The sequence below is a fragment of the Alternaria hordeiaustralica genome (genome assembly GCF_023758085.1).
Source record: "Alternaria hordeiaustralica strain BMP 2776 chromosome Unknown scaffold_12, whole genome shotgun sequence".
NCBI classification, from domain to species: domain Eukaryota; kingdom Fungi; phylum Ascomycota; class Dothideomycetes; order Pleosporales; family Pleosporaceae; genus Alternaria; species Alternaria hordeiaustralica.
Window position 1 is genome coordinate 117733 of NW_026056784.1, and position 24011 is coordinate 141743.

Here is a 24011-nt window from a genome sequence, read left to right on the forward strand (position 1 = left end):
AGTCGCGCCCAGCACTAACATTACCCATGAAGATTGGGCCGCCTCGAGATGAAATAGCACCAGCTTGACTGCTCTTAGTTTTCTCTTCCCTCTGCGCCGGTTGCCTTTCTCCTGAGTTTGCCGATTCAGACACTTCCGATTCACTTTGCGCCGGTTGCCTTTCTCCCGAGTCTGCCAGTGCAGACACTTCCGCTTCCCTCTGCGCCGATTGCCTTTCTCCCGAGTCTACCGGTGCAGACACTTCCGCTTCCACTGGTACAACGGATGCTTGCTCTGACTCGTTCGTCTGCGAGACTAGTGTCCGTTCGTCGGAATCAGTTTGGACTGGAATTGTCGCAGTGGCACTAAGCTCTCTTTTGTTGATTGCATCGACCCACAACCACAACTGCCCCTTGACTCTTACATAACCCGGATCCGTCGCCCCACTAAATTTGGTCATGTCCGAATGATTCTGATGGATAGCGGCATTGGGGTACTCAGGCAGAATAGCCGACTGACGTGGGACGATATCTCCTATGCCCACGTAGCTCAACTCCTCGTAAAAGGAGAATATCTCGATCCATTTCCCTTCGTTCCGACGTCGGTCTTCGAGCATGCTGAAGAAATCTTGTTGGAGTTGTGCTAGCATTTCGGACCTAAAGATGGGTGTAACAAGTCAGTGTTTGTCTCACGTATAGGCTGTAAGGGACATTGCTGACCCAGGCTCTAGAACTGCAAGGATTCCTTTGTTCGTCCTTCGGACCAGGGAAATGAGTTGGTTGAGAGGACGGGCCCTGTCTGCTTTGCCTGAGCCGAGTTGGGGGGTTCCCATGAATGCTATCGCGGTGGTGTTGATGAGGAGGGTTTTTACATGGTGTTCGGAGGTACCGCGGGAGATCAGGAGGGCTTGTTCGACGACGAGGCCGCCGAGGCTGTGGGCTACGAAGATCACCGGTCGTGAGGTCTAGTACGGTTAGCTGGTAAAGCGGCGTTGTGATGGTGGTTGTACTGTGTTCGTTTCTGCTCTTCGCAAAGAAAGGTCTTGGGCCAGAGACTTCCCATGGTCGCGCACCATGTTTCCACCAGCGATTTTGAGCAGCTTGACTACATCCGCGTCGTATCCGAAGGTGAAGATGCGCACGTTCTGGAGGTCCTTTGCTAGGAGATCTTTCGGCCAGAAGATCGAGTTCTTGTGCGTCCAGGTTGATTCGCGATTGCCAGTGAGGCCGTGGACAAATACGATACTAAGAAGAGTGTTAAGTGTATTCTGATAATTAGGCTGGGCGCCTACTCTACGGTGTCAGTCTCTCCTTCCGCTACTGTTCTGAGTCCGTAGTCGCCTGCCGTGCTGAAAAGCTCTCCGGTAGGCTCCTCTTCGTCATTGTCGTTTTCTAACCCTTTCTTTTTTTTCCTTCTGGCCTTCAAACTGCGAAAAACATTTGTTTCTGGCATGCTCACAGCTCCCGACGCAATGCGAGACAGGCTGAGGAAGGTTTCGAGCAGACCGATGGCGGGCCAGCATCTGCCTTGCTTCAGCCGCAGCTGAGCTGACCTCGGGACCAAGCGGGCTGTGAGGTGTGCGATAGGCTCTTAGCCTTACCCCGCCTTCTGAGTACCTCCAGAAGACTACTTCCATCTTACATGTTACCGAAGCCCATCTATGAGTTGCATGTCGCCGCCGGGCTCTCAATATTTTTCCGGATGATTGCGAGATCTTAGCCAAGGTCTTTGAGCACGAATGGACCCACCGAACCGAACCGTGGATAGCGGGGGTGGCGCCGTCTTCCAAGGCGACATTACGGCAGGCAGAGATATCACTATCAACCAGATCACCGAAATACGGCAAGCTACTGAACGTTTGAGTAGTCGTTGCATTGGAGCAGATGCCTCCGACAAGTTTCTCGGTAGCCTGGAGGCTCTGAGTGCAGCTGCCGAATTCACTGAGGACTATGTGAGAGAGCTAAATGCGAGTGTCTTCGCAAGCGATTCACTCCGTGAAAGGGTTTCTCGGGAATGCGCTTCAATCTCAAGCGAGCTCAAACAGCTGGAGAACTCGTTGGGGCGAGATGGAAATGGGACCTATGTGATTACCGCTTCGTTCAGTCAGGACGTGGTGGACGTAAGGTCGAGGCTAATGAGTCTGCAAATGCACCTCGGCAATGTCAACAGTCGTAAGACCGCAAAAGACTCTGAGGCTATTAAGGAGGCAGTTACTCAGCTGATGAATAACCACCAAAGTTCAGATGACGCTTCCTCTATCCGCAGCTTCTTTACGGCTTTCTCTATTCCATATGTTGAACGGAAGATATGGCAAGAGATTGAGAAAGCTCTACGCGAACGATTCACCACTGGATATGTGCGAGATAACTATGCCCTGATAGTGGCGTCAGTGGAAGAGCTTGTTTCTGAGCGAGCCCTAGCTAAACCGGACCCTACGCCACCTGAAGCGTCAAATATAACGATGACGGGTAGAACATTGCGTTTATCCGAGGAATACAACATTTACGTTGATCCCGATGTGGAAAACTCGGTTTCCGACGATAACGCATCGTTGCCTGCTCTGTACGGCGATGGCAAACCATATATGTCAGATATCGACTGGACAAGATCGGTAGAAGAAGGAACAGGGACATGTATACTGACTCTTGGTTAGTCTCCTCATTAGTAGTCGCGGAGCGGTCGCTGACACGGGTATCAGATGGGGGTGGGGTCAAATCGTATTCAAGCATTCTGATCATTGAGGCACTCATGGAAGAGGTCATAGCTTGTGAGAACAGATTTGAGCGAGCATTTACACACTATCCCAGGAACTTCGAGACTTCCGAATTCCGTCCATGCCACTATTTCCATAAGATGTACGGTACATCAACAGGAGGGTTAGTAATGCCTCTTGGATGTGTACTTTACACAAGCTTCCACCACAGTTTAGCTGTCATCTCATATCAACTCATGCTAACAGAACGCACCAGTATTTTAGCTATCGCACTGAGTCGGCTTCGCATGACCGTAAGTAAAACGATCTACGTGTTCATAAGCCTTCTCGATGATATGTACGGAGAAATCCGAGGCATTCCTCTTGCCACAAAGTATCACCATGAGTCACTCGAGTTTTCCCTCATGGACATGGCCTTAAGCAATTGCAAACAGCATTGGCTGAATCGATCAAAGTTTCGCTGGCGCCCGCCAGGCTATGGGACTAATGGTTATGAAGACGATTCGCACGATTCAGCAGTTTTGGACGATCTGGGCGTACGGCGAGATCCTCCCTCCAAGGAATCCAAACTCCATGCGCTCGAGCCAGATACTCCAGAATATCACCTTTGCCAAACGTGAGTACACCGCAATAATACAGCCGAAGTGAAAGAGCTCTTCATACGAGGGCATGCTTATCCAATGGAGATCTGGAAGCCGCTGACAACGCTCAGAATATGCGTAACCACTGTCCACTCAGGGCAGGTAGACGAGGCATATATGTTGCGCACATACACCCATCACTATGACCCGGATATATGCCCTCCTTGGGTCACTAAATACAACGAAGATACTCTCGACCTTAGAATCTGGCAGGTCGGTCGTGCGACTACCGCTACACCATCCTTGTTCGAAATGTTAGTGGCCACCGGTCCTGAGGGTCATGTGGGCATGAAAGACGGTGGAATACGGGAGAATAACCCTAGCTATTGTGCTTATTCTGAAGCTGCCTCACTTTCGGGAGACGACAACCAGCCCAGTCTTCTACTGTCCATTGGTGCTGGTCATACTAAATCAACTCCCGATGACATCGCCAAATCAGGAATGATAACGTCTGGTCTGTCCAGCTTGACTAAATTCGCAGACAGATTAGCGGTGTTCAAAAACGTGCTGATCAAATATTCGGCTGGCCAAGACCGGCACGAAATGATGCGCACCATTGCCAGGGGCGGACATACATGGTACAAACGCTTCGAAGTCACAGACGGCTTGGAGAAGATGAGAGCAGATCAGTGGGAACGCGGAGGGGTCCTCTCAGAAGGCATAACTCGGGCTGTTCCAGGTGGAAAAACCTTTGACACTATACGCACGGCTACCGAAGCATATCTGAATCGCCAGGGGCCTGATAAGAGTGTCAACGAATATGCCGCCCCGCGTGAGATGCTGAAGCAGACCGCGGAGAAGTTGGTTCGCATGCGGAGAGCGCGAGAGCTCGAGGCCATGACTCAGGGTGGGGAAAAGCGCGAGCATTGGGAAGCGTTCATGGGCAAGCACCTTATTGGTGAGCGGGATTTCTTCCGAAAGTACCAAGAGGAGTGGGACTACGCCCTGCTAGGTCGTAAGAATTAGATCAGACATGCGTAGATCAGGCGGGACGTGTGCAGGGATCTAGCTTTCGGAATGGTAGACCTAGCGCTTCCATGGACACTGACTAGTTACGCCCCATCCATACCTCGCCAGAAGCGAACTTGCGATCACATGTCCTCGTATCGAGATGGTTGTCAGCAATTAGTGGACGTTATGGTATGCGATGTGGCGTTCCAATGCACATACTCACGATTATGATGGAATTGTAGCGGACACTACCTGCTGCATACTGTGGGCAAAGGTGTTTGGGAAATACACCTGCATTGCGATTACTTACGGTGTTACTCAGCCGCGTCGTGCCTGCGTTATGCCACCAGCACATTCAACAAGAAAAAGTAGCGGAAACTACATATGAATTAGGTATCAGTGACTTGCGTACATGAGGAAACCATGAATATGGTAGACTAAATACCTACAGCAGAATCACAATCCGAACCCTCCCACTCCTCACAATCGTCCAAGAACTCCTCCAACACCTTCTCAAACCCTGCCGCATCTTCCCAAAATGGCGCATGCCCGAGCCCAGATAAGCCCAAGCACTCACCCCTCCAGAGCCTTTTCCACTTCACCTCCTCGTCGATATAGTCCAGGTTGACAAACTGATCTTCCACTCCGTTCACGACCGCGATCCACACATCTGTCGCCTCCACCACACGCTTCTGATCGCAACCCTTAGGCGGGCAGTCCTTCGTCCCAGTCGCGGCATCAGCTATGAAGACTGTCGCGCGCCCATCCGTCCGCTTCGCATCCTCCAACATCCACCTCTCATAGAACTCTTCCTTGCCCGCTGCCACGCCGTGTCTCAAATACAGCTCAGCCTCCAGATTGACCCAATTCCTGTTCCCCGCGAATGTAAGACCACCAGCCGGCATCTTGAACGCTTGAGCCATCTGCTCGGCGCCACGCGAGGGAGGGGTACCGATAAGCATAAGCCCTTTGACGCTGATCCGAGGAGCATCTTCCACCATGGGAGGATCGTCATGAGCGAGACAAGGAAGCATTTCGATCGCGATGTGACCACCCAGACTCCAGCCCATGAGCACCACAGACTCGATTCTGAGGTGCTGCAAGACACGTATGACGAGGTCGGCGTAGCCGCGATGACAGTACGTAGTCTTGACATCAGGGGCATTGGACGAGCAGCCGTGGCCGGGGAGGTCTAGAGTAACGATGCGCCAGCCCTTGTTGATGGTGGGGGACTCGATGATATGGCGGAATTGTTTGGAGGATGAGGCGTTGCCGTGTAGGAGAAGGAGGGCGGGCTGGTCGTTCTTGAGATTTGAGTCGTAGATGCTGATGAGACCGTGTGAAGTTCTCATAAGGAAAGAAGGCATGGTTGGAATCAGGGATGCGTTCTGAAAGAATATCGTAAAGTGGGAATGCTACGATGGTGGTGAGGATAGTGTTGCTCTCTTTGTTGGTATATATTGCGTAAAGTAGACGTGCTACTAGAAGTGTTTCTGAAGAGACATCCGGATGTGGTCGTCCTAACAAACAGCCACGAACTCACAAATTTATATATTTCTCTCTTGAATACCTATCGCGGCCTGCTTGAGTAGACAAAGCGGCAAAGACATTCTTCCATCGATTCGGTATTCGAATCCGTGTCAAACCGGAATGCGTGCCGCCATGATGTCGTTTAGTGCGTACCAATAACGAGCAAACATGAGCCTAAGACATGAGTGTTGACCGTCCAGAGACGTATCGTGACAACGTATTATTGACGTTGGTGGTCGTGGCAGCAGTACGGCAAACGTGCAAGAGCGGGAAGTTGAGGAGTGATCGGCGATTTTAGCGTCCCGTTCTGTCAGATTACAAAACAAGCCCTGGAGATGCACGTTCCAACGGTGGGGTAGCGTTTTCTGGTACCCAATCGGTACCCAATGGGATCCTCAAACGTGATAGAGCGCTGATCATTGCGATCCTCTAGTGGAAAGCTGAGACGCATGGGATTGAGACTTCTGCATGTGTGCGTGCATTAGTCCTGTCAGAATTTCTTGGGAGAGATCTAGGCATACGGCTGCAAAGCCTTCACCAACCCCTCATGCTTGACGATCCAACTATCATCCTTTGGGAACCCTGGCGCGTGACTTACTGAGCCTCCTCAGCCTCCTGCACGATACGCAATAGCATATGTACAGGAACCCGGCATTCCCCAGCATGAAGGGTGGCGGCATTGCTCCATGAGCCCCTCGAATGGCGAATCCTGCATCTTCAAGCTTCTGATAGTCTTGCGTTGTAAGATGGTGGTAAATCGCTCGCTCGGGATTACCTATCCGCGCGCTACTGATAGCGAGGACGGGACGCCCACAGCTTCGTATTGCCTCATTGCCCCATATCTCCCAAGTCTTGTCAGCCGCATCACGAGCGATATCCGAATCTACTGCAGGCGAAGGGGAAGGATGCCTTGCATCATGATGAGGCTGCGGGATTAGTCCGTGAGCTATGAATCGTCACACCAAGAGCTGTTGAATCCCTCCTAGACACTATACAGGCGCTCGATACGAGGTGGCAGGGCTGAGCCCGCGGCTACATGGATCCCCTTCTCGGGAACGGAATGGTGAAGTCTGTATTTCCAATCTACAGCGGCATCTCCAATCTACAGCGGCATCTCCAATCTAAAGCGGCATCTCCGTTCTACAGCGGCATCTAGACAGTAGCGTTAGTATGCAGTTTGGTACGCTAGGTTGCGAGTAGATTTCGGCGGAGTATTCTCCGTGATGCTGTGGGTTCGCGGACTGAAGCCTCACTTGTGCGTGGTTGTGTTAAAGCCGGGATACGACGCGATGTAGTCGGTGGTAGCGGTAAGAACTTCGTCTCAGCTCAAATCTGTTCAGTCGTAACGGAATGAAGGCTGGGAGGCTTTCTTGGGGAGAGTGAAGGAGGATCAAAACCTTTGTCATCTAGATAGACATCTCCCAAACGCGCAGTCGAATCGACCATTGCAACGGTATCTTCTACCTGTGTGATATATTCTTCTCATTTCTTTCCTGTGCAGCTGAGCCGTGCTCTGTACTCAGCAAGACGCTCCATTACCCGAGTACCGTTCCATATCTCTTCACCATCGCTCACTTCACAAGAAGGCAAACCGATCTGCTCGATAGCAAAACTTGCAGCCACGTTACCGTACATAGAAGCTTCATGAATATCTCCTGATGCTTTCCAGCCTGCAATAAACCCGCCTAGATACGTGTTGCCACCACCGGTGGGGTCGATAACCTTGACCGCCGATGGTTCGTAGTATGGGGGTAGCCATACACTTTTAGCTGCATGTTGAGTGGTCAGTGAGCCATGCTCACCTGCTCTCACAATAACGATTCCGCTTCCGCTCGGTCCGATTGCCTTGCTGAACTCTAGTGCATATGTTTCCAGTCGGCCAGGCTGAAAGCCTTCGCAGGGTGAATCCTCGAGCATGGTAGACATTTCTAAGTGATTGGGCGAAAACACATCCACAAGTCTGCAGGCTTTCAGGAATGAAGGTCGGTTCTGGGTGGTGCAAGCTGCTGGAAATGGTTCCCACACTATGAATGGCCGGTTTTTGAACCCGTGTTGCCTGCGAAGCTTTATCAATTCTGGAATCTGTGTTTCGACAACCTCGGGCGGTGCAAGGAGATGAAATGCTTCCGAGCCAAGTAGATTTGTGTTTACGAGATCGATTGGTGATGGCTTCAACGGCTCCGTAGTATAGCGGAACTTCTTCGCTAGGCAATCGTAAGCTGCAAAAGTCTATCACTAGAACAAGGCAGTCACATACGTCCAAATGTATCATCTTCGTACTCAAGAAGCCCTCTGGTGCTCAGTCTGTCCTGCGAGACGTTTACGTGCAGAGTGGTCCGCCAGGACTTTAGCTGTTCTCGCACAGCATCGGGAAAGTCGTAGCCCACAAGAGCCAGACAGCCCACCGTCTTCGATCGCGCAGGGGTCTTGAACAGGCGGCTCCCAAGCGTTGCTGTTTATCGTAAGTTTATCAGCGTTCTAAAAGCGCCACACGTGTAAGATACATACCGTAAGCTCCGGAGCCCCCCGCTACGTCAATCAAAGGCGATCGTTTTGGCAGGTGGATCTCATCAATAACCACCATACCAAGCGACACAGTACCGACAGTCGAATCGTCTTCTACATTTGAGGACCAGGTATCCATGTTGCGCAGTAGGGACATAGGGATAGTCAGTGCTATTCAAGAAAGGAAGGAGTGGACTACGGAAGTGGTGACAGCCGCGCCAATGTGACGCATGGAATGGACTGCGTTCGCGAAATGTGGAGTCATTCAAGGGCGCGCGCCGGGGGTTGACTGCATGCTGACCTATGAAGCCCTAGTGTGCCAATCTCGGCTAGTACACACACAAGTAACCTTGTATCTCCATGCCGAATAGGTTAGTATTTTGGACAAGTCGCAGGGTATTCATGAGGTTGCACACAGGAATCTGCGCGTGATATCCGTTCTCGGGGGTCCCGGTTCCGCGAGCTTACTCCGTACGGCCAACTCAGCCACATTCTTGTGTGCGCACTTGAGCGTAGGAGACGTTCTGCAGGCAGATGCCACTCAGCCTGACAGCCCCTACACGAGTATTATCGATGCAGAGATTCGCAATGGTTGCGTTAGACCGAAAGGAACCAAAGTGGGTGCGAGTGCTCCAGATGGTGAAATGAGACGTTCTTCCTGGATGATGCTTTCATAGGCACTAGACCACAATAAAACGAGGCTCGCACGCTTACCACCAGTAATCTCGCAAAAACTGGACCAAGCAGTATCTTGAACGGGATGTTGGTTCTATCGACCTTCTTATAGTCTTTGACTGTTCTGGGTCTATGTTGAAGCAGCGCCTGTCGCAACGCAGCAGAGCCGATGGCGATACCGATAACATCAAACGGCGTAGCGAGACGTTCAAGGGCTACTTAGCAATGACACTGGGCAGTTGCCGTGCTTCCGAAAAAACCGTACGATGATCGCAAACGAGTTGGCAATCGTTATTGGTGTGTGCACTCGCGCGTAGTGAGCAGGTGGCTGCTCTCGCCATAAGAGCGTGCTACGCTGGCCTAGAGGAGTTGGGGCAAGTATTCCGCCCACGCGGGCAGACTGATGCGAGTATATCGAAGCGTGGCGCGAAGAGTCTAGTATGCTATTAAAGAGGGTACTCTAATGTTGTTGATGTGGATGGTGAAGCAGGAACAGCCACGCGGATCGGTGTGGCTGGGATTGTGGGAAAAGGAAAGGGTGATGACGTCATTGATCATCATCTTAGAGCGCTGGTGATGCCGACCGCCCGGGTAGTTCTCTCTGTTGCGCTTCAACAGATACATCCTCACGCCATCTCGTTGCATTTTATGGAAATCTTTGAGGACCGTTCTCTCTCGCCATGTTGCCCACTAGGTAGACGCAGATACTCCCAGGGTCCACGAGCCGCTAACGGTGCTTCATTGCATATGCTTGCTGGAAAGCTATTCGTTTTGCCGAGAAAGGGAGAAAGAGATATTCAAATCAAGCATGCGAAGAGAAGCTGCTCAGCTAAGATGGCCGATACTTAGGTCTTGGTACTGAAGATAGCATTGGCACTGCGTCAAGATATGCAGTGCTTCCGACGTCGTACTACGTACGGCCTTCAAGGCCTTATCTTCGACCACCATTGACCTTCAATAGTGCCTTCAAACTTGCTATACAGTCTCACGTGTGGTCGACAGGTCCACTTCTTGCGTTACTTCTCTTTACCATTGCTTCCATCTGCTTCTACCGCTTTTGACTGCGATCCATTCGAGCGTCTTCGTCGCGTCTGTTATGTTGACTTCCTAATCGGTCGATCGCCGCACGCTCACCGCCTTGGCGCGGTGAATGGTGAAGATGAAAAGCGACGCGTGTTGACCTGGATCTTGTAAACGATTTACAGCTACCCTCCAGTCATCCTCTCTTCTCTTCGACTACCTTAACAACATGGCCGACTCCGAGAAACTCGCTGACTTGTCGGCACGCCTGCGTAGCCTCGCCAACGGCGACGAGAACACCCAGGACACGTCAAAGAGCCTGCTCTTAGAGGCTGCAGTTGTCTTGGAGCAGTCCTACTCATTAGAGAACTCTTATGTGCTGGTCTTGATCGATGCGCATAGCCATCCAGTAAGTTGCATTACCCATGTATATCGCACCCTGGAGCTGTACGCCGTATTGCGCTTTAACAAAGCATCAAATACATCGCATTGAAAACCTCCAGGGTAGAGTACAACTTCCAATAACGAGAGTCTTTCTACGTCCCAGTCATTGTGCCAGACTGCCAATGCTAACTGCTTCTTAGTTCATCAACGAGATCTTCAACAAGTCCTCCAACCAGAACTACCCCGCCTTGGACCGCGATCGACCATACAACCTCAGAAATCGCCTGTACGACGCGATTAGGAAACAGTTGATCGAAATCTCATCAGCTGCGTCACTTCGCACGTCTCGATTGGTGGTTCGCGTCTACGCCAATTCTGCCAAGCTGGAGAATGATCTCCTCTGCCCGCTGCAGCAATTTACTATCCAGTTCTCTTCGATGGACCCTTATTTCGACTTCATCGGAGTTCGGGACGAGGCTATCGTGGAAGTCAAAGTCGCTGGTGAGTGACACTTGCAATACATAATCTTACAAACCGTACCCTATTCATGTTACACCCCGGAGGTATACACTGAGCTGTGTCTTGCCAAAGCATACATCGCAACGCAATGTATACCTCTGGCGTGGGTTATGCTTCACATAAAACGAGCAGCTTCGTATACATAATGCTTACTTTACCAACCAGATACCTTCCAAACTGCTCGCCATGACCCGAACTGCAAGCACGTCTTCTTCGCCGCTTGGATGCGTCCTGTCTACCTCGCAATGCTGCAGACACCTTCCCAAAATGTGACGCTAGTTCACGGAAAGGCCATGGGCGCAGGTGCCAAGTCGCTTCGTCTGTCATACAAATCTGTCAGCATCCCGGAAGTCTTCAGCAAGCCCGAAGGGAAGGATCTGTTCTCCTCGCTTACCTCGCACTCGGTTGGCAAGCAGCTGGTGGAGAATTTGATCAGCAACAAGGCCTCCTTTGAAGATCATGTCGCCACCAGCTGCGATGACGATGTTGACTCTACTGCATCGGACGGCACCACGGATGCGTATCGTCGAACAGGTCAACTTCTACAGCAGCGCGACGCAATTCCCGGCCACGTACCCGTCAACGCAGATGGACAACGCCTCGACTATGTCATGAAGCGACCTCTTTTCATAGCCCAACAAGCGTACTCCAAGAAGTATGATACTGGTGAGCTACAGCCTTGTAAATGGTTCCATCTCGCGAACGTATGCCACTACCAGGACTTGTGCGCTTTCGACCACTCGGATATCAGTACCCAGGTTCGCAAGGTGCTTGAATACACAGTCAGGAGGAAGCCTTGCAATATGGGTAGTGAATGCCGTCGCATCGATTGCATCTATGGGCATGTCTGCCAGGACATGAGGTGCATCACCGACGGCCTCGAGACTTGCGGCATGAGGAGATTTCATGGAATGGATAAAGACTTCGCGAGGTGGGTAAAGGGCAAGCATGCGCCAGAGTTTCCCACCGGTGTCACGAAAGAGGCACTGGCGGAGGATGGAGGAAATGCTACCGTAGAGTCTTCCTGGTTCTAAGAGGTGATGACGTGAATGCATCCAAGGAGTAAAGGATTTTGGCGGAGTCTGGTCTTGACGCAAGTAGGCCGTACTCTATTATGTAGCCTACAATAGCCTTCAATGAACACATTCAGACAATACGAATGCGATGTAGATGTCCTACGCAACTGTCGTACTAGCAACCGATAATTCGTAATCTCGAAATGCGCTCCATGAAATGTGCGAAAAGACTTACCGCGCCGCTTTCTACTATGCCTTTCTTCTAATCTTATTACTACACAGCAAACTTCCCACTTAGTGCGTTGTTCGCCCGTGATCCGCACTTTATTTTTACTTTGCGTATCTTACTATCTTGTGCAGGCTCGAGAACTAGTAGTCGCCGATTCATACTACGGTCGCAGTCCATATAAGATCATCCCGTCGACAAGCAATTACAAGCTCCCAGCTTGTACCCTGAATTCACCCGTGTTGGGTCTCAAGAAGGCTTTGACGCACTGACACAGTATGAGGGAGACCGTAATTGTTCACACAGACCGCTGCCTAAGGGCCATACACTTGGCCGTTCTTTTCGCCTGCGTATATAAAACCTCTGTCCATCACACTCCTTCCCGAACTATGACCAGTCGCTGTATACTCAACCCCTAGACCTGGCGGCAAAATGTCACAACACTCCAGTCGTCAGGAAGCTCCCAATGCGGTCGGAGAAGCAGTAAGTTTGACTCATACAACGTTATTGTATGGCGACACTGACATTTCAAGGAATTGATCTCGGCCTCTATCAACGAGTACATTGCCGAGAAGCGCCGCGGATGCGCCACATTCCACGCGAAAACGGTCGGGCTCAAGGTGTCTCCGCGAAAGATCCAACAAGTTTCTTCCGGCTACTATAGCTTCGTTGGTACAAGCCCAGGAACCCCTCGCGTCAAGATACGCTATGATCTATCGTTGTCGAACAAGTCAGACATAGCAGACATATCTCCTCTAGCATGTGTCCAGGTCCGCGGGCGCCGTAGCTGGCGTCCTCTACGTGATTGGGTTGAGGTTCGGTGCAAATGTAAGGGCTTTAGCAACGAGACCGGGCTTGTACGTGCGACGTGAACGTTACTCGAATACTAGGCTGACACGACTCTCAGCTCGTTGACTACCGTATGTTACAGGACCGTCTCCTCGAGTTGCGCAAGATCGACTTCGATGTATGGAGGAAGACCTCGATCGCCGACATGTCCTTGGAGTCGCTTCAAGACGGAACCTTCTTCGCGCGCCATACATCTGGGGAACTTGGCAAGACAAATGCATTACAGATACGCCGACGACCCTCATTGGTTCTTACATGCGGTCCAGTAGCAACCTTATTGAGCGACGTAGAGATTCAGCTCTCATATCAATGGGTTTCATTCGGAAACTGGCTCACGGCAAAGCTCGCGACACTACCTCCACGTGCTGTTGACAACAGCCAACAGTGCTGGTGGCAGGCGAATGGCCGCGCTTTTAGGTTGTTGGACTTGCCTTTCGAACTTCGCTCGATGATATACAGACAGCTTCTTGGGCTTTACATCTGGCCTCACAAAAAGCTAGGATACCATGAACACCCGTTAAGAAGTCCGTTGAGAATCTTCGGCCAGGCAACGTATACAGCGTACACTAACCGCTGTATGGCATTCGCACGGACTTCTCAGTACTCTCTCGATCCCATCGGAAATGAACGACCTTGGGCGTCGATCAACACCAACATACAGTACATCTGTAAGCAGGTAAGAGCCGAGTTCCGCAAGTTTACCGTGACATCGACTGTGCCGCATTTTCGGGATCCTTGGACGCTCATAGAGGTGTTGCCTAGTTTACAAGGCAAATGGCTCCGTCACATCTCTCTCGGTTTTCCCAACTCCATTTACTTCAGGTTTCTGGGCTATGATGACCAACGCCAAGTGGAGTGGCCAGGTCAAGCTTTGATTCGAGTCTTTGGGAAGATCCCGACGTTAGCTCGCCTCCATTTGCATTTCCAGGTTTCTCTCCCCCGATGGATAGAGAGGGTAGGTATCGAGGATCAATTCTTCTCCCACGACCCTTGGGTTCGGTCGTTGCCGAGCCATCCTACTGACCTGATCTCCTGTCAGAAGACACTACTGGATTGGTTCTTCACACTGGCGCTGGAGGACCTTCGACAGATACCATCAGTAACTATGTCCGGACATGTGAAACTCAGCACACGTACTAAGTGGGAGGCAATACTGCATGATGAGCGCAATGGCACGCTTCACGACCTTTCCGCTGAAAGGCTGACAATCATGTCAGATTACTTGCGGCGACCTTTGTAAGTCCTGTTTCCCTCCAGCTTGAGACTGTTGTTGCCGGTGTGTGTTCTGACCATCTCTTGCAGTCCTCCTGTGTGCTTCTGCAAGCGCTCGTGCCACTGGTGGAAGGAATTCGGTCCGCCTGCCTACGGCGAGATAGCTAACTTCGAGTTCCCATGGCCTACAGGCCGCATGAATTACGACCCCAAAGTACACGATCGGTTCGTATGCGAAGATTGAGGCACAGAACACTTAGAGGGATAGGCGGTAGAAGGACTGGGATACCTGGAGACAAACATGCTCTTTACGACCCGCGCCGCTGAAGCCTGAGGCGTAGTGAGGTTGCGCGATAGGCTAGACACAACGAAGATATTATCAGTAGAACAGCAGGAGCTCCCTGTCGTGATGTTGGACCGTCGATGCTGGTGTCGTAAGCTCGGCGTTCTAGTCTTCTCGTGGCGGCTTCCCCTTACTTTCCCCGCATCGCACTAGTGACGTAGCGCGAAGTAGCGTGGCTCGGCAGTTACACAAGTCGTCAAACCTCACTCACGATCACCAAACCATCACTCTTTCGATCAAATTCCCGTGCGGTCAGCTTAACCCTCGCTTGAACTTGCGCAGCGTGGCTGAGCGTGCTCGAAAGACATTTGCCGCCCACTTCATCCGCTGCCGCTCGATCCCGGAACCTGGGTCGAGATCACAGCGCTGCGAACATGGGTATGTATCGACGTACCGGGGCTAAACAGAGGCTAATACGTGCTCAAGGCTCATGACTGGACAGCGCGCGCCAAAATGTGCCGTAGATGATGTGCTATGAACGATGAGACGGCACGCAGGTCCTTCACGTGTGGAAGATGCGGAGAACCTGGCTGTTGGAAATCAGGCTGGGCGATAAGTAGCCAGACGCTCAGCGGAGGATCATCCGGCCGTTGTCTACACATTTTAGTGACCTTTTGTCTTGGATTCTGCTCCGACTACAATTGCCGGATCACGAGAGGTGCTCACGGTGCTATCCTGCCGACATCTTCACGCGCTCCATGGCAAGCCACGTCTGACTTGCACTCCGGCTGGTTTTCGAAAGTCGAATCGCAATAGCACCGACATTCCAGATTGAGTCAGAATAGGCCCGCGAAGTGCGCCTGCTCGTACAACACGCGATACAAGTACCTCGCTGCGTCCTTGGTCTGAGCACAACCATTGCCTCTCACACACCAGTTGCTTCGATCACGATGGAGGCACACGACTATAATGAAGATGTAAGTCTCCGATACAATTGATACCGCCCAGTGCTAAGCGATGCAGGAACGCCGGCAGCTCGAAGCCGAGCTCCACACAGAGATCCTTCCTGGCACGGAGGTCATGGCAGATGTAGGCTCACACCATTTCGTCAAAGGAGCGCACCGCCAAGTTCTCGTCCCACAACCCAGCGATGATCCCAACGATCCTCTCAATTGGAGTACCGGTTGGAAGATGGCATGCATCATCTCGGCGTCAATGGCCACGTTCACGCAGGGATTTGGTCCACTGGCTCTAGCACCAATGTTTCCGGCACTGATAGAAGCTTTCAATACCGATCTGGCAGGTGCAGTCCAATTCACTGGTGTTTGCATCTTGGTACTGGGATTTAGCAACTTCATCTGGTGAGTAGCATCAAACTATGATACAGACGCCAAAGACTAATGGGTAATGCTAGGGTTCCAATCAGCACATCGTTCGGTCGTCGCCCGGTGTATCTCGCATCCCAACTCATCAACTTCGGTACCTCGATATGGCGCGCCAAGGCCAACTCCTACAACTCGTTCATGGGCGCGTGCATTCTCAATGGCATCGGCGCTGGACCGGCCGAGACCATCATGCCCGAGATCATCGCCGACATCTTCTTCTTGCACGACCGTGGGAAGTGGAACACTCTCTACTGGGTAGTCTACATGGGCTCGCTGATGGTCGGTCCCATCGTGTCTGGATCAATGACTGAGACGGTCGGCTGGCGCAGCTTCTGGTGGCTCAATACCGGCATCCTCGGCCTCTCGTTCTTGATGGTGGTCTTTATGTTCCCAGAAACAAGGTTCAAGCGCGCCTTGCCCGAGCACTTGGGACAGAAGAAACCCAGTTCACTAGAAGAGAAGACACGAGCGACTACCCAGGAAGACATCAACCACTCCGACAGCGAGAAAGAGACGAATCCAATCCAGCACATCAACACAGCTAACTCCGTCCTACCCAACACGGCGGGCCTAGAGATGTCCGAGACAGCTCAGCGAGACCCTTTTCTTGGCCGCGGTAAACCTGGCAAATGGCAGTGGAAGATCTTCCAACCAAACGCCCACCCGTTCCGTTCCATCTTTCTCGATCTTTGGATTCCCTGGAAACTATTCGCCTTCCCCATTGTCGAATTCGCCGCTTTTGTCGTCAGTTGGTCATGTTCCAGCTTCCTCACCATCAACCTTACACAAAGCCAAGTCCTCGCCCTACCCCCATATAACATGAAGCCAATGACGGTCGGATTTACAAACTTCGCTATCATGATTGGTGCCTTCATCGGACTCTTCACTGCTGGTCCGCTCAGCGACTGGGTGTCTGCAAGGAGCACCAGGAAGAACAATGGTATACGTGAGCCGGAGATGCGGTTACCAGCCATGATACCTTATGTCGTCATCATGTTCATCGGTAACATCGTCGTCGCGATAGGCTATGAGCGCAAGTGGCCTTGGGAAGCTATCATCGTCATTGGCTACACATGCGCTGGTATACAAGTTGCAGCGCTACCTGGTATCGTCAGTACATATGCTGTTGACTCGTACAAGCCCGTTGCAGGCTCGCTATTCGTTGCCATCACCGTCAACAAGAATCTTTGGGGCTACGGGTTTGGCAAATTCATCACACCGTGGAGTGAAGAGGTTGGGTAAGTCTCGTAAAATCCGATCATGAAGGAGCATTGCTGACTGTAGTAGATTTATCTCGCCCATTATGACGAATGCAGCTCTTGTTACGCTCTGGTGCTCGTTTGGTATTCTCTTTTGGTGGAAAGGCAAGACGTTCCGTCGCTGGAGCAAGAACAGCAGCGTCCACCGACTGGGCGCTTTGTAGTGCGCAGCGCACCTCTTTATTTGCAAGTCTTCCTGGCAGCACCTTGCCTACTTATAGCTCTCATCCTGCAATCACCTGCAATCACCGACATTTACTCATCTTCCTTCTCCCTCGCTCTCTTGCTCCCAGGTGCCGCACTCTTCTTCACATCATCAGCAATCCACTCCGACTCATCCGCCTTGCCCTCCAACTCCTCCCACCCATGCACCTCCATCTCCTCCAGCACCTCGTTATTCTGCCTCAACCACTGCCAATGCAGTAGCACCTGCCACACCCTCTCCAGCAGCGCGATACCACTCAACCCCGCCACCTCTTCATCAGTCAACAGCAGATAATCGTCCAAAGCCGTAACATGATGTTTCATCCTCGCTATCACACCATGTGTCCCATACCCTCCCGCCGGCGCCGCAATCACCGTCGCAATGATATTAGGCAGGCGCGCCCTTCTATGCGGAAATCTAGCAGGGAAAGTAACAGGAACCGGATCAGGCGCTGGTATCCCCGTCGGCGGCACCGAAGCAACCGCAACAGGCATCTCGCGACCCGTCGCCCCATGCTCCATCTTCCACTCCCTCAACATATCATACCGCAGCACCAACCGCATAGCAAGCTGTTTCTTCTTATCATAAAGCCTAGCCATCAGCGCCCTATTCTGCACAATCCCCTCCGGCAACAACGTCCGCGTGACGAGGAAAAGTAGCTCCTCGCACAGATACCGGAAACGACCTGTGGGCCTATCTTCAATCTGACTGAACAGAGCAGGCCAGTCCGTCTTGTTATCCACGGGCCGGAGTAAAGTATCAATGAGCGGATGTAATCCTTTCGTTCCAAGATTACCATGAACTCTGCCCCAGGCTTGTATCGCATCCAAACCCGCTTCCAGCGTCCCTGCAAACGGATTCGGGACTGTGGGCGCGAAGTGGTAGTGTAAGGATAGCTTTGCGGCTGCTGCTTCTTTCCGCGCGGACTTTCCGGGCGTGTCTTGTTCGAGGAGCGAGGAGGGCGCGTCGCTGACGGTGCTGTTGGCGCGTACGCCGCGGCCGCTACGTGTGGGTGGTGGTGGGGGCGTGGGACGCGGTGTGTGGAAGGAGGCTTGGGAGTCGGAGAGGATGCTTTGGGCGCGGTCGACGCGTTGGAAGCTGCGGCCGCGGGCGCGGTTTGGTGTTGCCATTTTGGGTGCGTGGAAGGAGTGGAGTGGACTGGACTGGACGGCAAGAGCGAGCGAGTGTGGAGGTGGTGGTCGGGGATGGGTGGGTAAGATTTCGAATAGAGTATGTTGAGTATATGGGATGTTGTGTGTGAGTGAGAGTGCGCGTTGTTATTGGTATGACGTGTGTGATTGTAGTGGATCGGGTGGAGGTGAGCGTGAAAGCGCAGTGAAAGAGGATGTGATATTTTCTGTCATGATGGTAAGAGGCAGGTGCGTGTTTGCGAGGCAATTGGTGTGGCTTGCTGTCTTCTCTGGAGCTATAAACTGGTCTACATAGGTTTGACACAGAAAACTGTTACCTGTACGCACAACGTGCTGATACTTCGAAATAGATTCTTCGATTCATACAGCAACTTTACCGTACTCGCCACCTGGGACTACTCGCATCAAACACTCAGCCCTTGATAGCCTGCTGTTGCATCTTCTCACCACTCTCATTCGCAGGCCCCAGACCCATCTTCGCCGGCCCACAAAGCTGCACACCATCCTTACTAAACCTGCTCCCATGAACCGGGCAATCCCAACTCTTCTCAGTCGTATTCCAGCACACCACACCCTTCAGATGCGGGCATAGCGCGGAGAACTTGTGGACCTGGCCACCCTCATCCTTGTACACGGCGAGCGGGTTGGCGGGGTTGGTGTTGAGAACACCGCCCTCACCAGGTACGAGGTCTTCGATGTCTTTGATGTCGGACTGAGCGAAGCGCTTGTATTGGGCGTTGATCTGGAGGTCGTGGCTGATCATGCTGGTTGCGGACTTTGCGATGGAAGCGAGACGCTTGGGGTCGTAGGCGGCAATCCAGGAGTTAGGTTGCTCGGTGATGGAGTCTGCGATGAGCTTTCCGGCGAGGACGCCGTGGGTCAGACCGTTGCCAGAGTCGCCGGTGATGATGTAGATGTGCTTGTTTCCTTGGTTCTTGCCGATGAAGGCCATGTGGTCGACTGGCTCGAAGACCTGACCACTCCACTTGTAATCGATTGTGGTTGCTTGTGGGAAGCGGGCGCGTGTCCATTCCTCGAGTTCCTTGAAGGGCGCGACAGTATCGGCTTGGCCAACTTTGTGGTCACCTCCTCCCACGATCATGTAGTCATCCTTCTCGTCGCACTCGGTGAGACGTATGTACTTGTAGATTTCGGCCGAATCGTAGATCAGGGCGTCTTCGACTGAACCCTTGGGTACGCGAATAGCAATGCAGTAGGTGCGGAAGTACTCCTCCTCGGCGATGACAGAGAGCTTCTGAAGCGGGACACAGGTAGCCTCGACAGCATCGGCACACTTGATGGTGTTTCCGTCGGCTGTCTTGACATATACATCCTTATGGCCCATGCCCATAATCTCCACGCCCTTCTCCTGCACGTCGATGCATCGGGTGTTGGTGTAGCACGAGAAGTTGGACTGCTGCTTGAGAAAGTCGAGCACACCAACAACGTACTTGGTGGGATGAAACGTGGCCTGCTGAGGGTAGATGACGGCATCGCTCTGATCAATGCTACCCTCCCAACCCTTGAGCTTGAAACCCTCCTTGTATTCCGTGGGGATGCCGAGCGCCTTCGCCTTGTCGCCGTCCTCGATAAGAGTCTTGATGTCGCTCGCATGGTCCTTTGAGTCTTTGGGGTATTGCGAGAAGTCGTAGCCGGGAAGCTGGCGGTACTCGCACTCAATGCCCAGCTGCTTGGAGATCTCGCCGACGCGGTTGAGCGCCCAGGTATGTGATTCGGCGGCCGCCTTTGCGCCCTTGTCCCCGTGCTTCTTTGCAATTGCAGCGTAGCCGTCGTCTATGTCGTTGGCGAGATGACCGCTGGTACGTCCAGTCTCACCTGAAAGTATCTCCCGGCCTTCGATCAAGACGACGTTCAGGCCACGAGTGACGAGCTCATAGGCAACTGAGACACCAGAGATGCCGGCGCCGACAATGCAGACGTCCGTCTCGAGATCCTTGTCAAGCTTGGGGAACTTGGGGATGCTCTTGTACGGCAGGTGGTGAATCCAAACAGGATCCGTCTCTCCGCTCGTGTACATGAAGTGCTCTGGGCTCGAGGTCTTGGCCGTGGCTACTGGCGCGTCGCCGCTCATGGTCGCCATGTTCGCTTGTTGTCCTGCGAAAGCGTATTTCGGTGTCTGCTGTAGGCGGGGCGCGACTCTGCTATATGAAGCCAGACGTATGGAGGATAGTCGTGCGGTATTTCGTAAGAGAGAGGTACGGAGGAGACGAGGGGCAGACAGCGACATGTCTTAACGGCAGGTGCAAGGAGCGTAGGAGCTGCACGTGGAGGTACATGGTGTTGTATATGCCTAAACTGTCAATAATCATGACGGGTTCATGTAATAGCCTGCGCATCATTGGTCCAGTGCGTCGCGTGAGCCAAAACAAAGCATTGGCAATGGTGTAGCTTTGACGACGACATGACGTCGATTGTGCGACTCCGTGGAGCGTCAAGTTGTGGACGACAGGAACGACTGTCAGCGGGGGAAAGAGTCTGAGCGAGAGTTATAAAATAAACAGGAAGTCAGCTAACGTATGTACAGTGGAAGACAATTGCGCAAAGACGATGATGAAGTCGCGATAAGAACAATGATGTTTGCGCGAAACCGTAACACGCTAAATTTCATCCGCGGCACGTCAGCACGTGACATAGTGCTTACCCCCTCTCCGCGGGCTTCAACAAACCCTCCGCAACATCCTTCAACACGAACTTCTTGATCTTACCGCTACCCGTCAACGGTACTTCCGCATCGCAGTCCTCTCCTAGCCAGAAGATATGCACAGGCGCCTTATGCCTGCCCAGCACCTTCCGCACCCAGCCCTGCACCTCAGCCAAATCTGGTTTATCCGTGTTGGGCTCGTGTAGGAGGAAGGCAGCGGGCACTTCGACGTAGCGGGGATGTGAGACGCCGACGACGATGGCGCGGGCGATGGATGGGTGTGCGACGAGACGTTCCTCGATTTCGAGGGGGTAGATGTTTTCGCCGCCTGATATTCCGTTAGCATGATGGCTTCAAGGGTTGTATTGACGGAAGAGAAATACATACCTCGGATGATGATGTCCTTGAACCGTCCGGTAATGGTACAGTATCCATCCACATCTAGAACCGCCTCATCGCCAGTGTGCAGCCATGGCTCGCCATACTCGTCGCGAACGATGAGCTCCGCCGTCTTCTCAGCATTCTCCCAGTATCCGCGGCAGACTTGGTATCCAGCGACGCAGAGTTCGCCTCTGACGCCGATGGGTACGACGCGATCCTGATGATCAACGATCTTGACGCGCGCATGTGGTAACACCGTCCCGACAGTAGTCAACCGCGCATGCAGCGAGTCAGTCGTATGTGCGTTGAACACCGTAGGACTGGCCTCCGTTAGCCCATACGAGGACGTGAAGTCCGACATGTTGAGCTCGTTGACCATGCGCTCCATCAGCCACTTCGGCACCGGACTGCCTGCCACGATGCCTGTTCTTAGATCACTCGTCCAGCCTTCCGGCCGTGGTACGTCCATTATAGATTCCATCATAGCTGGTACACCGTGTAGGGCTGTGCAGCGTTCCGCGTCGATAGCCTGCATACAGGCAACTGGGTCGAATTGTTCGGCTGGGAAGACAATCTTTGCGCCGTGTGTGAGGCAAGCGAGGAGGCCGAGGGTGAGACCGAAGCAGTGGAAGAGAGGTGGTGGGCAGCAGAGGGTGTCGTTTGGTGTGAGATCCATGCGGTCGCCGATGAAGCGGGAGTTGTTGATGAGATTGCTGTATACATCAGTCAAGGACCAGCTGAGATGATACGGTAACACTTACTGGTGTGTCAACATGGCAGCCTTCGGGTTGCCAGTACTACCACTTGTGAACTGCAGGTTCGCGACATCGTAGGGACTTATTATGCCGTCGAAGATATCTAGGATGTGCTCGGGGATGTATTGTGCTTCTTCGATAAGGGAAGAGTAGGAGATGAAGCTGTCATGTTGGCCGCGTATCAGGCACACAGTCTTGAGGTCTGGTAGTGTGGAGCTGATATCGGGTTGGCTGAGCTTCTCAAGCAATGGCCCATTGTCGAATCGCGCGATCGTCGGTGTAGTAAACAGTATTCTGCATTCTGCTATGGTCAGTCTTTCTTCCATGTCGTACGTCAAGTCAACTTACTGGTGTGCTTCAGCGCATACTCCATCTCCGTCGCCGTATACGTGTTGTTGAGCGTAACGCAGATACCACCCACTCTCGCACAAGCAAAGAAGAGCGCAACGTACTTCTCGCAATTCCCGCTCATGATTCCTATTCTATCCCTCGGTCGCACTCCCTCTTTCAGTAGAGCTCTTGCGAGCAAACTTGACTCCTCCCATAGCTTCTTGTACGTCCACCGCGCACCTGTCCAGGGTATGACAACAGCTTCATTGTCTGGGTAGCACTCGACTTGCCGCTGGAGTAGTTGCGAAAGTGTCAGTTGGAGTAGTGGTGGGTCTAATGGCCCTGCGACGATCGAGAGATTGGGATATGGCGGTAGGATGTAAGGGTCGATTTGAAGTAATGTTTGGTTCAGACGCTGTAAAGCGTCATTCCGCGATTGGTCGTATATCTCCCCCATTTCGATGTGTGTATCTCGCTCCCTCGCAGGCAGCGTCTCGAAGTACTGTGGTCGAATGCGGAAAGCGATCCGAATGCTACCTCCAAACTAAGAGTTCGCAACGGAGGGTATAAGTTGGCGACTAAGCTGATGGAAAGCGTAGAAAGAGAACGATAAAGAAGCAATAGTATACAACAACACCCAAAGGCAATCAATCACCCGACGATGAACCTTCGAAGTAGCAACTTCAGCCATAGCACCCAGCGATAACAAACAGCTCAATGACGGTGCTTCGCCGATGTCTCGGATCTAATCTCACAAACAGGCCACCCCATCTCGCCCTCCAAACAGTCCGTCTCCGGAGCCCTCGAAACGACGCGTCTGTGGGCCATCACTCACGTTCCGATCGCCTACCCACGCCATCGCCGGCCTCTCGCTCAGCCCTGCTCCTTCCGGACGCACCGCCGCAGGCAAGTCTAACAGGGCCACCATCAAGTGATGGGCAGAATTTTCCTTACTCACAAGCAGGCAAAGATCGACACAGCAAGTCGCATCGCCCCCGTGAGTGTAGTTCGTTTCCCAGTGCATGTTGGGACCGATGACAGCAAGCGGCGAAGCCACCATTGTCGGGGTAGTAGACTGACAGGGGTCGGGCGCTCGATCTTGATCTGATAAGATTAAACGGACCACCTAGGAGTATAGCAGCTGCGACATCGGTGGGCCTCCTCGTATGAGTAAGAGGCGCATTGATGCAGAGCAAATTTTTATCAGATCAAAAAGAAATTTTTATCAGATGGAAAGTACGAGTAAGGCGTCCGTCCTGCATGAGGCGAAGCGCTGCATCAATGTGGAGAGAGTGGGAAGGATGCTCTAGCGCCTTGTATCCGGCTGGGCAATAACCTCCAGCACTTGAGCGGATCAGATAATTTACTGGCCTGCCCCAT

At 52.5% G+C, this 24011-nt stretch overlaps 6 protein-coding genes across 6 annotated transcripts; 3 read left to right on the forward strand and 3 right to left on the reverse strand.

The window, feature by feature from the left end:
- Positions 1-3372: 3372 nt before the first annotated feature.
- J4E84_006295 (uncharacterized protein) lies at positions 3373-4299 on the forward strand (the record flags this gene model as incomplete). Its single annotated transcript, XM_049388886.1, has 1 exon — positions 3373-4299. The coding sequence occupies one exon, from the start codon at positions 3373-3375 to the stop codon at positions 4297-4299; it is 927 nt and encodes a 308-aa protein (XP_049243160.1).
- Positions 4300-4721: 422 nt separating this feature from the next.
- On the reverse strand, positions 4722-5651 carry J4E84_006296 (uncharacterized protein; the record flags this gene model as incomplete). Its single annotated transcript, XM_049388887.1, has 1 exon — positions 4722-5651. One exon carries the CDS (start codon positions 5649-5651, stop codon positions 4722-4724), a length of 930 nt encoding a protein of 309 aa, XP_049243161.1.
- A 4592-nt stretch (positions 5652-10243) lies between these two features.
- J4E84_006297 (uncharacterized protein) lies at positions 10244-11951 on the forward strand (the record flags this gene model as incomplete). Its single annotated transcript, XM_049388888.1, has 3 exons — positions 10244-10423; positions 10599-10899; positions 11083-11951. The coding sequence occupies 3 exons, from the start codon at positions 10244-10246 to the stop codon at positions 11949-11951; spliced, it is 1350 nt and encodes a 449-aa protein (XP_049243162.1).
- Positions 11952-15453: 3502 nt separating this feature from the next.
- On the forward strand, positions 15454-17311 carry J4E84_006298 (uncharacterized protein; the record flags this gene model as incomplete). Its single annotated transcript, XM_049388889.1, has 4 exons — positions 15454-15480; positions 15527-15864; positions 15918-17126; positions 17176-17311. 4 exons carry the CDS (start codon positions 15454-15456, stop codon positions 17309-17311), a joined length of 1710 nt encoding a protein of 569 aa, XP_049243163.1.
- A 1604-nt stretch (positions 17312-18915) lies between these two features.
- J4E84_006299 (uncharacterized protein) lies at positions 18916-20751 on the reverse strand (the record flags this gene model as incomplete). Its single annotated transcript, XM_049388890.1, has 2 exons — positions 18916-20665; positions 20744-20751. 2 exons carry the CDS (start codon positions 20749-20751, stop codon positions 18916-18918), a joined length of 1758 nt encoding a protein of 585 aa, XP_049243164.1.
- A 410-nt stretch (positions 20752-21161) lies between these two features.
- On the reverse strand, positions 21162-23088 carry J4E84_006300 (putative NRPS-like protein biosynthetic cluster; the record flags this gene model as incomplete). Its single annotated transcript, XM_049388891.1, has 4 exons — positions 21162-21493; positions 21553-22259; positions 22308-22602; positions 22650-23088. The coding sequence occupies 4 exons, from the start codon at positions 23086-23088 to the stop codon at positions 21162-21164; spliced, it is 1773 nt and encodes a 590-aa protein (XP_049243165.1).
- Between the last annotated feature and the right edge of the window lie 923 nt (positions 23089-24011).